The sequence below is a fragment of the Mobula hypostoma genome, chromosome 9 (genome assembly GCF_963921235.1).
Source record: "Mobula hypostoma chromosome 9, sMobHyp1.1, whole genome shotgun sequence".
Taxonomy (NCBI): Eukaryota; Metazoa; Chordata; class Chondrichthyes; order Myliobatiformes; family Myliobatidae; genus Mobula; species Mobula hypostoma.
The window spans coordinates 122,605,751-122,620,026 of NC_086105.1; the positions used below are offsets into that span (position 1 = coordinate 122,605,751).

General features: G+C 38.8%; 1 protein-coding gene across 4 annotated transcripts in view; it reads right to left on the bottom strand.

Annotated features, from left to right (window-relative positions):
- The window catches only part of tmc5 (transmembrane channel like 5), a 125,922-nt gene that overhangs the window by 52,165 nt on the left and 59,481 nt on the right, over positions 1-14,276 (bottom strand). For all 4 annotated transcript variants that reach the window (XM_063059052.1, XM_063059051.1, XM_063059050.1 and 1 more), the window contains 4 exons: positions 10,587-10,677; positions 3,834-4,082; positions 2,387-2,538; positions 142-283 (listed from right to left, as the gene is read on the bottom strand). In XM_063059052.1, coding sequence (XP_062915122.1) covers positions 142-283; positions 2,387-2,538; positions 3,834-4,082; positions 10,587-10,677 — 634 coding nt within the window. The remainder of the gene's footprint in view (positions 1-141; positions 284-2,386; positions 2,539-3,833; positions 4,083-10,586; positions 10,678-14,276) is intronic.

Consider the following 14,276-nt stretch of genomic DNA (forward strand, 5'->3'; position numbering starts at 1 on the left):
CGGATGGGGTTTTTGATAAGGCTAGCTGCTTTACTGAGATAGTGAGAAATATAGAAGTTTCCTTTATAAAACTTAAATACTCCAGCACATGAAATTATTATTCCATTGTTTAAGCTGCAACATATTAATACCTGCACATACCTTTAACTGTGTGCTCAGGCTAGTTTTTTTCAGTTGAACAGTTTTTTCATTAGTTATGTTAAAATCCCATGAACATAGAAGCCAGGCTGCCTCACCAGATGAAGTACCAATTGTGAAGTTTTCATTGAATGACCTTGCTATACTGTAATAGAAAATTGAATAAGTGCACAGGCATAAACAGTTTTTTTTGTGCTGATTTAGAATTTAGAAAAAAGTAGCTGTTGAGTTTGTGCTCTTTTAAAAAGTTGCAAGACTGTTCAATTATCTTTGCAATTTTATTGTAAAAACTAATGATGGGGATATATTAAATGATGAAATGCAGACCAGAGTGGTCCAAAACTCAAAGCAGAATGCTGCAAGTTCCCAGAAGTTCAGACTGTATGGAGAGAGGAAAACTAAGTCAATATTATCGATGGATCACCTTACCACAAAACTGACCAGTTCTGTTACAAACAGTAAAGTAAGTCATCTGAAATTGTTGAATTCGGTATCAAGTCCGAAAATATCATTATGATATTTTTGGCCAAAGATGAGACACTGTTACTCACTCTTACACGGGCTTCCCTGTAACAGGATAAGATGCTGCAGATAAATCAGCATGGTACTGGGAGAGAGAATTAAAATGACCAGCAAGTGGAAGCTCAGGGTGTGTGAAAGTGATCTGTTAAGTAGTTCCTCAGTATGCTTTTGATTTTAACGAAGTGCGCACATTCAGAGCAGTACATTCAATTGTAAGGAAAGGAAATGAATCACTGTCTCACCTGGAAAGACATTTTGGGACCCTGGATAGTGAAAAGGGTTGATGTAAAATAAAATTGGATCTCCTGTGAATGGGAATATGTTGTGGGAAGGGGAGTATTTGGTGGAGATGGAATCACTGACTAAGGAGCTGCAAAGGAAGCGGTCCCTTTGGAATTCAAAATTACAAAGGAAAATGCGCCTGATAATAAATTCTCACAATTGACGACAGAAATTTGAAAGGATTGAGAAGCTGGTGAGTGAAAGCAGGGAACCTGAAGAACCCTATCTTTGCTCTGTCCAGGAGGTGCTCTGGCCAGTAAGAGGGGGTGAAATCAGAGGCATGGGAAAAAAGATGAGATGCAGCTAGGTCTCTGTACAGGATAAACTACAGTTGAGGAAGTACATCAAAGGTATCTCGGAAGCATCTTCATGGTAGGGTTTAGATCAGATACGTTGGAGGGAACGGGAAGAATGAAACAGTCTTTGCAGGAAATAGAGTGGGAGAAATTACAGTTTAGACGGCTGTACGAGTCTTTGGCTTGTAAAAGGCATTAGGAACTAACCTATTTCTTGATATGGAGAAAGAGAAAACCAGAAAGGGAAGGGAGGAGTCAGAGATGAAATAGATGACATTGGAAATTGGCAGCAGAAGTAATTAAATTTGTGTTCTGTATATATCTGCAGGAAAGTCTGATCTGCTGAAAACTTCCAGCATTCAACTTTTGAAATCATACACTCTGACTGGCATTTCACAGCTTTTACACAGTCTTTTGTTTATCTTCTCTCTTTCTCCAACTGCCCTTATTAATATCTCAACCAGGTACAATGATGCAACAAGCCTTCTCAGGGGTATTTCCTTTGGCCTGTACATTGCATCCACACTCTCTACAACTTGTTTCAAACTTTCCCTGTTTAAAAAGGACTTCAGTGTGAAACATTCACTCTATGTCTCTGTCCATTTATTCTGTGTTTTCAGCATTTTTTGCTTCTATTTCTGATATCCAGCACCTGCATTTTTTTTTTTTAAATTGCCTCCTTCCTATTGAATGAAGGAGGTAAAGGTAATCATGTTTCTTTCAAGTTAGAGGGAGCTTTACAGAAGCAATCTTATTTTGAAACACCAGTAGAAACTGCATGAGTGTATTATTCCCAATTAATTGACTTATCCATGTGCCTTATCACATATGTGTAATGCAATATTCTAGGCACATGGTACAGAAATGGAGCAGGAGTTTGCGTTTGCATATGTGGCAGGGAAAGGAGACAATGCATCTCTGCCATTATCTTTGCAAAGTGGTAGCTCAGGTGCCGTGAGGGCAAAACACAGAACAATGCAAAAGGAGGGAGCTACATTAGCAACCAGCAGTAAGGCATGGGAGTAGAGAAATCTGTATGATGTACGTACGTTGTTACTTGTTTCTTATTTTGCTAACATAAGCAAATCAAAGTCAATACAGCAGTTTACACTTGATGGTAAAAAAATGAAAGGATTATATCCAATTACCTGTAAACCAGATACAGAAAGCAAATCAGCATGTAGAATCCAAATGTGAGAAAATAAGCAAGCTGCATATTGTACATTGCAGCAGAAGGACTTGCTTGAATGCTAGCATTGGTATAAAACCCATAATAAAACACGGTCTGTGTAAAATAGCCCTGCAAGAAATAGAGGTTGTCAAGATTGGGAAATTCCACAACAGTCCATTCCAAATCCTCCCATCACTGCGGAGTTTCTACTCTAGAGAGCAGTGTAGACATTTTAAAACCTGCCAGTGCACTCATTTGGAATGAGGAAATAGATGATAATAACAGCAAAATTGCGACAAAGGTTTTTAAGCAGATTATTAAAAAAGTACAAGCTAATATTTTTCTAGTTTTATTGTTCTAGATTTCATCAGGCCTTTTCTGGTTACCTGGGATAATCAATTCCATATTGACCCACAACAGATTTGACATATTCATCCAATTTCTTTTTTCAAATTTTGTTAAATTATCTAGCTTGGTGTCTTAAAGTGATCCAATTTCTCTTTTCTTCAAAAAAAATATATCTACTGCTAGAAGCATTAATTTTGACAATTTGTCCATCAAATTGTCTACTATTTTGAAAATCTCTCTTTGAATCCTATTTAATCTTCCCTTACTTATGGAGGGAAATATCTTATTTTAGAAGTCTTTCTTTACAAAAAAGAACTTCTGGCTGTTCTGGGAAAAAAAAGTTCTCGCAAATATCAACGTAAATGGCAGCAGTTTCCCCTTTCCAATATCTCTCGCAAGCAGTAACACTAAAGAGCATACAAAGACAAGAAAGCAGGAAACATTTAAATGACATTTTATGCACAATATAGTTCTTTAAACATAATGAAAACATGCTTGTACAATCAAAGCAGAAGTTGAAAAAAATCAAATAAACTTTTCTAATTTGCATTTTAAAATTCTTGATATTCTGAATTATTTATGCAAAGAACGTACAAAAAGCATAATAAAATTGTCATCTAGGGTCAATTAGATAAGTTTTCATGATATTCTACAGTGGGAATTGGATGTATAAAACTTAAGTTCACATCAGTTAAGTGATCTTAACATGATAGCAATGGGAAAAGCTGTATACAATATAGCCTCAGCTGTATTACAAAACACAGATTTGACTCTTCTGCATTCATTTGCAAAAATCCCGAAGTTATTACATGGAATACTAATGGTGATCAAAAGCCAGGCCAATATTTGACATTCATTGTATATCTTGATGATTGCCCACCTTCTATTTTCAATATCTATTTAACATTGTTTCATTGGTCTTATGGATAAATATTCTAGTTATCACATTAGCTTACTGTTAGTCAAATGAAATAATATAAGTTACTCTGTTTGCTTAGGCCTTACTTTTATTTCAACTTGTAATTGCTATACTATTCTCTTTCTATAGTAAATATGGATTGTTTAAGGATACTTACTGCGCCAGTGAGAAGCTCCAAGCCTGTGAAAGTGAGGTTGTTGGGATCCAAGGCAAAGAATTGTGGAATGGTAATGAAGCTGAAGTTAATCAGGAAGGAAAAGACGTTAAACATAAGTAGCCACTTGAGGAAGGTGAAATAAGAGAGAACTCCTGTTCCGAACATGCCACCAATAATTTTCAGGGATCTATGCCACGGATGAATGGAGTATAAAATTTCAGTCATGGTTTCACAAAAGTGTCGAAGAGACTGTAAAATGAGAACAAGGAGCAAACATTAACATTACACTGAATTGGTATGTGTGGAATCTTTTCATTTTTCTGAAAGTAAACTTCAGCTATCCTTTCAGCAATCAGAAAGACAAGACGCCTGCACTCAATAAACTATGTGGTCAGGAGCCATGAAATGGGATACTCAGAGGCCCTTTCCATTATTGCCAATGATTTCAACCAGGCCAACTTCAAGATTGTTACCAAAATACTACCAGCACGTCTCCTGTCTCACCAAATGGCCTAAATATACTTCATCATTGATATACAACCATCAAAAGATGCCTACCAAGCATACCCCATCCATATATTGGTAAATCAGACCACCAGGCTATGAACCTACTCCCTGCATACAAACAGAAGGCGAAATGAGAGGATCTGGTACAGAAAGCTCTATTATGCTGGTCTGAGGAAACTGATAAAAAAACTACATACAAACAAATACTGACAAACGACAAATGTGCAATTTGGACAAACAGCAAATACAGGAAAAAAGATAGATAGTAAACAAGAATTGTAGAGTCCTTGAAAGTGAGTCCATAAGTTGTAGGATCAGTTCAGTTTTGAGATGAGTGAAGTTATCCACACTGGTTCAGGAACCTGATGGTTGAAGGGTAAGTACTATTCCTTAACCTGGTGGTATGTGACCTAAGACTCCTGTACCTCTTTCCTGATGGCAGCAGTCATTGGAGCTGTACTTAACCTCACAGTCTTAAGTATAAAGCAAGTAGAGCAGGGGGCTAAGCACACTCTCTTGTGGTGATCCTATGCTGATCTCATCATGGTGAGGCCTGAGCATGGATAAAAAAAAATTGGAATCAAGAGGCAAGTTAAAGGTTTTGGTTGTGACACCAAAAAATAAAAGACATTGCTGGAAATTTAGGAAATGTTCTCCACTAGTTCAGTCACATCTAGCACAAAGGAATGGATTTTGATTGTTGTAGATCATCAAATCATAGCATGGAAATACTGACCGTTGCTTACTTCATTATTAACTATTTCTCCATCCATATGTCTGAAACGAGGGTATTTAAGGGTAACTGCTTAGTATTCAGACCCATTCATAATTCCACAAGAAACTTCCTTTTTAAAGTTTGATCTTAACACTAAGGTTCATTCTTGTGTACATAATTTCAGATGGGTCTTTCCTGAAGGTAGGATTGGATATTGCTAAAACTGATGATGAGGAGACTATGATGTTGACTGAGATAGATACTTATATAAACTAGACTAATTAGCTTGACTAGTCTATGGCAAAGCTCCTAATCTTGACCCAAAACATCGTAATTTATGAAATGTACTATTGGATCACTTTTGCTATGTGAGTTTGCCATAACTTGTGATTTATATAATTTTTGTTGTGAATTGATACAACTGAGTCAGAGAGAAATCAGTTCATTGTCACGGATCTGGCATCACATTGAAGCCAGACAAAAAAAAAACAGAAGGTTTGTAAATAGGAGATCAAGCAGGATCTGTGGAGAGAGAATCAGAGTCAAATATCTTTCATGATATTTAGATAAAGAGGTGTTAATATGCTGAGAAGAGGAAGAGAATACATTCAAGAAGTTGTGCAATAAGATGGAAATTTTTGTTAATTGCATCGCCACCTCTTTTGAAATTTAATTTTTTCCCATGCTCCCCCTGTTTTTTGTCCATCTTAATATCTCCTTATGTTCAACTGTTTTCAGTTCTGATGAAAGGACATTGACCTGTAATGTTAACAGTTTCTCTCTCCACCCATACTGTACTGCCTGACCCACGGAGCATTTCTAACACTTATTCCTTTTATTTCAGATTTCCAGCGTTAGTGGTATACTACTTTTGCATGGCTGATTTTAGCTTTTTTATACTTCATTTTGTGAATCAAATTCAAATGTCCCTTTGATCTGGGTGATGTAGTGGTGTTGTACGGGGTCCACGTCTCTTGAGAAAAACTGGCTCCGTCGCAACAGCAGGTGCATGTGTTTTCTTAAGTGTCCCCAATTTTTTATGCCAAGTCCCTAAATGTGAAAGTATAGGTGAAGAAGCAACCACAACTCCACCAGGAGGATCACCCACCAAAAACAACCACCACTTTGAAGGACTGTACCATTGCTGGATATGACCAGAGCAGCACGCCAAAGAGCACATTGCAAAGGTGATCATCTTGGAGCAGCTACTAACCCTAGGACAGTTTGATCTGGGTCAGAGACAATGGACTGAGAGTGGCAAAACCAGTAGGTCATCAATGCCCACTGAAGGGGCCCACAATGGCCCCACTCTTCAGCCATAGAGGTACCAGAGACCAGAGTGACGGATGGGACGCTGGAGGTAACCCTGTTGGGGTGGGGAGTAAAAAAGGGGGAAGAGACAACAGTTACCAAGGGACTGGTATGTTTTTCCTGCCAGCAGCCAGACTATAAGGCATCAGTCTGTTTGGTAAGGAACCCCAAGTTGACAGGGTTTTGTCATGTACCAAAGAAGGTGATATTCCTGGGTGGGGGATGAGGAGTGATAATTCTGCTTGCTGTGAAGTGATTGTGAATGTACAATATTTACAGGCATTCTTAGATACAGAAAGTTCCATTTCATTTATTACGAAGAATCTTGTACCAGACAACAGTATTAATTGCAGTTACTGCACCCGTATTCAATATGTTCATGGAGACTGTAAGTTGTATCCTATGGCAGAGGTTACTGTGGTCGTAAAAGATAAATCTGCTTATTAAATTTTGGGCTGATTACTGCTTGCCTGGAGACATGCTTCTGGGGAGGTATCTGCCTGTGCTGAATTATTTTTTAATGGTTACGAAAATGCTTTGAATCATGACCTACCATCAATGTGTCATGTCTGATGGTCACCTGGACCCAAGCAGAAGCTGGTTCATAGCCACTGCCAGACTTGTGTGATAGTCTGTGTAAGGGCAGAACTAAGGGGCCCAGAAAATCATGTCAGTAAGGACAGTTAGAGAAGCAACTGGGTTTTCCTTTTCCTGATATTGAGGTATCGGGGCTAGATATCAGTGAATGGAAGGTGCCTGATAATATTGTTGTTTTGCAAGCTGCCAATAGGCCTCTGAAGCCATACTTGACAAGGCATATGGGGGAGAGACCGAGGCTTAGCATTGTGGGGAGGAATACATTGCGGAGAATGGTATTCTGTATGTCATGGGGCAATGAGGGACCAATAAGCTTTTGGTTGTCTCAACACAATGCAGCCCATTAGTATTACACCTGGCTCACACCATTCCATTGGCAGGTCACCTAGCACACTAGAAAACATACATGCATATCTGTGCCTGTTGTTTTTGGCCCACAAGTTAGACTGATGTTCAACCATACCATTCCACATGTCCCATCGATCAGAAAACCAGTGTTGAATGCAGGTCTGATAGAGCCCCTCTGCATCCATTACTAGTGATCAGCACGCCATTCCAGTGCAACATGATGGACGTCGTAGGGTTTTTGGAGAAGAGTGTGGAATACCAGTACATCTAGGTCATCTGTAACTATGCCACAAAGTATCTTGAGGGCTTCTCACTGCAAGCCATCACAACACCCAAGGTGTTCAGCGCCCTGCTTCGGCTCCTCTCCAGAGCTGACATCCCAGAGGAGATACTCATGGACTAGAGCACCAACTTCACCTCCCAACTGATGAAGCAGTTAAATCAACAACTGACCATTTCTGCCTCAAAGACCAGCCCTTATCATCCACAGACAGACAGACTTGCTGAACGCTTTAATCAGACCCTCAAGAATATGCTGAGAAGGTTTGTAGCAGACTCTAGCAGAGATTGGGATAAATGGCTGCTGTTCTGGAGATGCCACAAGCTTCAACAGTTGTTGTATAGGTGGCGTTTCTGGGACCCACCGGACCTGCTGATGAAGAGCTGGGAGGCACCAACCTCAACGTCCTCAGAGAAAGGGGTTGTGCAGTATGTACCAGAGATGTGAGAACACTTGGAGCAGTACAGAGAGACAGCATCCAGCTCTAACATGGCAGGTATCCTACACCACCATCCGCAGGGTGGGACCTGTCACTTAAGAAATCCATCAACCAGACAGGGGAAAGGATGAACAGACCTACCATGTGAACCTCATCAAAGAACAGAAAGAGAGAGAGGCGACCACTACAGAAATGGCACTGGAACTCAGCAGGCCAGGCAGCATCTGTGGGAAAGAGATACTGCCTGGCCTGCTGAGTTCCTCCAGCATTTTGTGTGTGTTGCTTGGATTTCCAGAACCTGTAATTTTTCTCTTGTTTGTGACAGAAATGGCACTGATGGTTGGAAGGTGGATGAAAATAGACTCTAATTGTGGTAGGTGCTTGTGAAATAGCTTGAGGAAGGAGTCGGATATTGGTTGATCTGTGTGATCATTATATTGTATAATATTTATATTCATATAATTCTAATAGATTTATTTATATGATATAATATTTATATTGTACATATATATGTTTTATATTGTATACAATGCAAAATAAATTTTAAAAAATTATAGAGAGAGAGAGGGGGAGAGAGAGAATTTTTAGTCATTCCTCACTGTATCTATATTTTCGCCTTTTGGGACTTTGAACAATTGGGAGCACTTAATAAAACATTTGCACCTGCTATTGCACGGAGCCAGTTTTTTCCCCAAGAGACATAGAACCTATATAACGTCTCTGAATCACAATCTGAATATACAATATATAACCACATCATTAGCTGAACCTGCTGGACTAGTAGCACAGCGACAAACAAAGTACAAAGTACAAAGTTACTTTATTATCAAAGTGTATACATGTCACCGGATACAATCCCAAAATTCATTTTCTTGTGGGCATACACAGTAAATCCAAGAAACATTATAGAATCAATGCAAGACCATACACAACGGAACACAGCAATAACCAACGTACAAAAGACAACAAACTGTCAAATACAAAAGGAAAAAATGATAATATTAAATATATAAGCAATAACTATCGTGAACATGAGATGATGAGTTCTTGAGAGTGTGTCCATAGGTAGTGTTAACAGTTCAGTGATGGGGCGAGTGAAGCTGAGTGAAGTTGTCACTTCTGGTCAAGAGCCTGATGGTTGAGGGGCAATAACTGTTCCTGAACCTGGTGGCGTGGGTCCTAGGGCTCCTGTATCTTCTTCCTAATGGGCAGCAGTGAGAAGAATGCATGGCCTAGGTGGTTGGGGGGCGGTGGGGGTGGTCTTTGATTATGGATGCTGTTTTTCTGCCACGGTGCTCCATGTATATGTGCTCAGTGGTGGGGAGGACTTTACCTGTGATGAGGTAAAGTGACAAGGGGAGGCCTTATCCACTATGATTTGTAGGCTTTCCCATTGAAGAGCACTGGTGATTCCATACCAGGCTGTGGTTCAGCCAGTCATTATACTCTCCATCACACATCTATAGAACTTTGTAAAAGTTTTAGAAGTGTATGCCGAATCTTCGCAAGCTTCTGAGGAGGTAGAGACACTTCCATGCTTTCTTCATAATAACACTTACGTGCTGGGCCCAGGACAAAATCTCTGAAATGATAATACTGAGGAATTTAAAGTTGCTGACCCTCTCCACCTCTGATCCCCTGATAAGGACTGGCTCTTGGACCTCCGATTTCCTCCTCCTGAAGTCAGTAACCATCTCCTTGGTCTTGCTGACATTGAGTGAGACGATATTGTGGCACCACTCAGCCAGATATTCAATCTCCCTTCTATTTGCTAATTCGTCACCACCTTTGATTCAGCCAACAACAGTGGTGTCACCAGCAAACTTAGCATAACAACATAAACTTTATGCTAGTCAACACCACAACCATTGTCCACACACCAATAGATGCATTGAATCTAAACCGTCAACTCCAGTGGCAAATAAATATATACTCACTGGCTACTTTGTTAGGTATACCTGTAAACCTGCTCGTTATTGCAAATATCTAATCAGCCAATCATGTGGCAGCAACTTAATGTATAAAAGCATGCAGACACGGATGAGTTGTTCAGAACAAACATCAAAATGGGGAGGAAATGTGATCTTATTGACTTTGACCATGGAATGATCGTTGGTGCCAGGCTTGAGTACCTTAAAAACTGCTGATCTCCTGGGATTTTCATGCACAACAGTCGCTATAGCTTACAGAGAATGGTAAATATTACTGAGAATGAAAAATATCCAGTGTATGGCAGTTCTGTGGGCGAAAGCACCTTGTTAATGAGAGTGGTCGGAGGAGAATGGCCCAATTCATTCAGTCTGACAGGAAGGTGACAGTAACTCAAATAATTACGCATTATAACAGTGGTGTGCAGAAGAGCATCTCTGAACACAGAACATACCAAACCTTGAACTAGATGGGCTACAGCAGCAAAAAAACATGAACATACACTCTGCCACTGCCCATCCCAATTGTTTAGTGATGAGCCAAAGATCCCAATTAATGTATTGAATCCAATAACATAATATTTTTGATTAAAAGATTCCTTTTCTGTCAGCTGCTGTTAATACTTACAGATGATATGTTAGTCAGAAGCTGGGTGCAGCAAGCTATTTGATAATCTGCTTTCATTGACTTTGGTCCAATCTCCAGGTACACCTGATTCCTGGTATGAAACAATTAACATTGCAACTATAAAATAAGCATATTTTATTAAACAAAATTCTCTATTCAGAATAGCTACAGAAAGCCCATCTTTGTGCAATTAAAGCAGCATTTACAGATCCTAGCACCATCACTGGCTGTCCAACATCTTGGAGAAAAGAAAGTTTACCAAACAGTGTGCAATAAAGTGTTTCCTGATATCTGTTCTAGTCTTCACTAGCTTCAAACTTTGGATCAGTTACCTTCATTAGATTACTTGAAATCCGCGCATGAAGGTCCATTTAAAAAATCTTATTTATATTTCATTTGTTCAGAAAGTGCCTCTATTGTCAACTTTGTTTGTACACATAAGATTTCATCCCCTGTATTCTACCTTTTAAGAAAATCTTTAAAAATTGAAAAATGTTATATCTGATGAAGTCCTTAACAGTGCAGGGACATGGACAAGTGAAAGAATCATTAGATTTAAAAAAAGAAAGTATTCAACAGTCGACTCAGTAGGATACAATTTTAGTGTTATGGTGGTAAATAGATTCCGAATTGTCTCTGGCACTTGCCCATGCATTTTTGACAGAACCTCTGCTACACTGGATGCCCTACTGAGGCATTAGCACCACTGACAGTGAGAACACTGTGGAGCTTAGAGTTGGTACTCAACACTAGGAATCGCTTTCCAACAGAATAAAGAGATCATCAACTTCTTTCAGGTTAGTTGGTCATTGATTTTTACTGGCTATTAATACCATTGCACATTAATACTTGGCGTCTTCTACAATTCTTCATATTTCTGAAGACTTACACCCACTGATGCAGCATGAGTTGAAGGACTCATTCTAACTGTAAGGCTTCTGCATGAACCAGATATCTCTAGTTAAATACTTGTTGGTAGAAATTCTGTTTGGAACAAAGCATGATGATTAGAATAAGGAAAGTGGAAGCTGCTGGATGAGAGAGGCAGTTGAGAACAGGGAGAAGGGTCCTCGCAGAAAGCTTTACCTTTTCAAGGTAAATGATGTTGAGGACATCATTCCCCCATGGACCGAGGCAAGGAACAGGTTGTGAAACGGGTGTCCTCTCTGCAATCTGCTACCTATTCTAGCCACCAGGTAACTGCATCCTCAGAACCAGGGCAAAGGCCACTCTGCCCATGTGTGTCAAGTTGGCAAGAGCCTTGAGTACTTAACCAGGCATGAATCAAGAATTTTGATGACCTGCTGTACGTTGCAGAACTCTGCCATCATGTTAAGCTCAAGTTCAAGTGTACTGTCATTCAACCATATACTGTATACACATTTCTTCCCACTAACAGTCAGATGAACAGCTATGTAAAATTAGAAGTCAGGCCAGGAGAAGAAGGAACAGAAAGAGGAGGAGGTAATCCAATAGTTTCCACAACTTTTTTCTCACTCATTGCTGGCGGTTTGATGTTTATTTTTAGAAGCTTTTTGTATGATGCATGACTCCAGGGTTGTACACCTAATGTGTTTTTTCTTTTTCTCTCACTTTTCTGCTTAGTAGGTTTTTTTTGTTACTGTATCACAAATTTTTTTTTTCAATCTTTAAGATAATGTTTTTTTTTGAGGCATTGTAAGTGTTGTTACCTCTATGTACTCATGTTATTTTCCCTGTATAATATAACAATAAAAAGATTTGAAAAGAAAGAACTTTTTTCTCACTCACATGTCCATTGCAGTTAGCACAATTCCTTACAGTGCCCGAATTCCCCAACTGGGGTTTGATTCCTGTCTCTGTCTGTAGGGAGCTTGTATGTTCCCCCATCATCAAATAAGTTTCCTCTGGGTGCTCTGATTTAGTGCCACTTTCTATAGACATATGGGTTAGGGTTGACAGCATGCTATGTTGGCACCAGGTGTGTGGCAACACTTGTGGGCTGCCCATCATAATCCTCACTGATTTGATTTGACACAATGAATTTCACTGTATGTTTCAAAATTTTTGACGTATATCAGTAAAGGAACCTCACTTTCTCATTCATCAATAGTCACAATACCATTACTGATCTGAAGAGTACCTCTCTGGCCCAAATTAAATAATAAAGGCTATTCAAAGTAATCCCCAAAGCAATGTTATAAATTAAATAATGGAAGGTTGCACAGAGCAAAAATTTATTCAACCTAATGCATTTGTTAAGTGCTTATTCTCTATGCATGTTTCCTTATCCTTGTGCTCTTTCACTGTGTTATTCTATTGCTGCCATAGGGTTAGGAGACATCTTCCAGTAGAAAAGACCATAAATTTCCTTGGAGAACCACTTTTGGCAGCATGTTCTATGTTCTAACCACACCACGGGCTAAGATTTTACTCCTGACTTCTCTCTATTTCACTAGAACCAACTTTGAATTAATGTCTTTATTTACTTCCCACCTTCAAGTGGAAACTTACTCCTTCAAAATCTAGCCTTTACATTACTTCATAATCTTGAAGATGTCTTTTGCAAATGAAAATCAATTAAAAATGCAGATGTTCAAATCTGCCATAAACCCACAAAATATTAGAAACACTCAGCAGGTCAAAAAGCTTCTCTGCAAAAATAAGAAGAATTAACATTTCACGTCTGGGACCCTTCATCAAAATTGTCTTCAATTTAGGTTGCTCATTTTTATTTTCTTATCGACTGACATCCTTTCCTCTTTCCCAATTGATTTAAGCTTTAAGTTCAGTCTCATCTTTTTTTTCCTTTTTTTGCATGTTAGTTAATGCCATTACAAGTTTAAATAATCTATGGTCATTAGCACTACTACTTGTGAGAGTATCAACACACCATTTGTGCAGTACCTGCCTCCTAAAATCCAGTTCTGTTGGAAAAATTAGAACCAAATGTTAGATGAGGAAAGATGGCAGTCAATATTTTGATAGGAGTGTAGCTATCCCAATCCAGGACAAATTTCTACCTTTTTTGTGACCCAGTGACCAAACTTGTTGAAAGTGCACAGAGTCTAACCAAGATTATTAAAAAACACATTAGTAAAGATTGCATATTGTAATTATGTTCAGATTCAACTCCATAGTGGAAACTACCACTTAATTTTTATAAGTGCATTCACCTTTCAGCCAAAGCAACCCTTGCTGCTATTGAAAACTATAGAATACTGATTTAAGTCATACTGGTATTTATACAACAAATAATATTTTTAGTGAATGCTTGTTCTCTTTATGTGGGACCATAGTGCACAGTTAAGCACCATCATTTACTTAACTTATGGCAGCCATTTTATGATCCAGGTCACTAAACTGTCATAGGTACCACTAGTTGAGATATGCTATTTTTTGCTTGAGAAGTATAAGGTTCTCCTGGAATTCTTATAACTGCTGCAGCTGCCAATAATTTCTCCTTCCAAGAACAGAAGAGTCCCAAGCTATCAATTACATGTTGAAAATCTGCAGTTGCCAATGCCAAAGTAGATAATAACCCAGGTAAGTGACTTAACAATATCCCTTAAAAATATGGATCAGTGCATAAGGGCACTGATAATGCTATTGCATTGTAACTAATAATCCCTGAAAGAGTATGATGCCAATCCTACTTATTGTTGATGAGAGAACAACTGGCAAATGTTTCAAACTCTTTAAGGAATGATA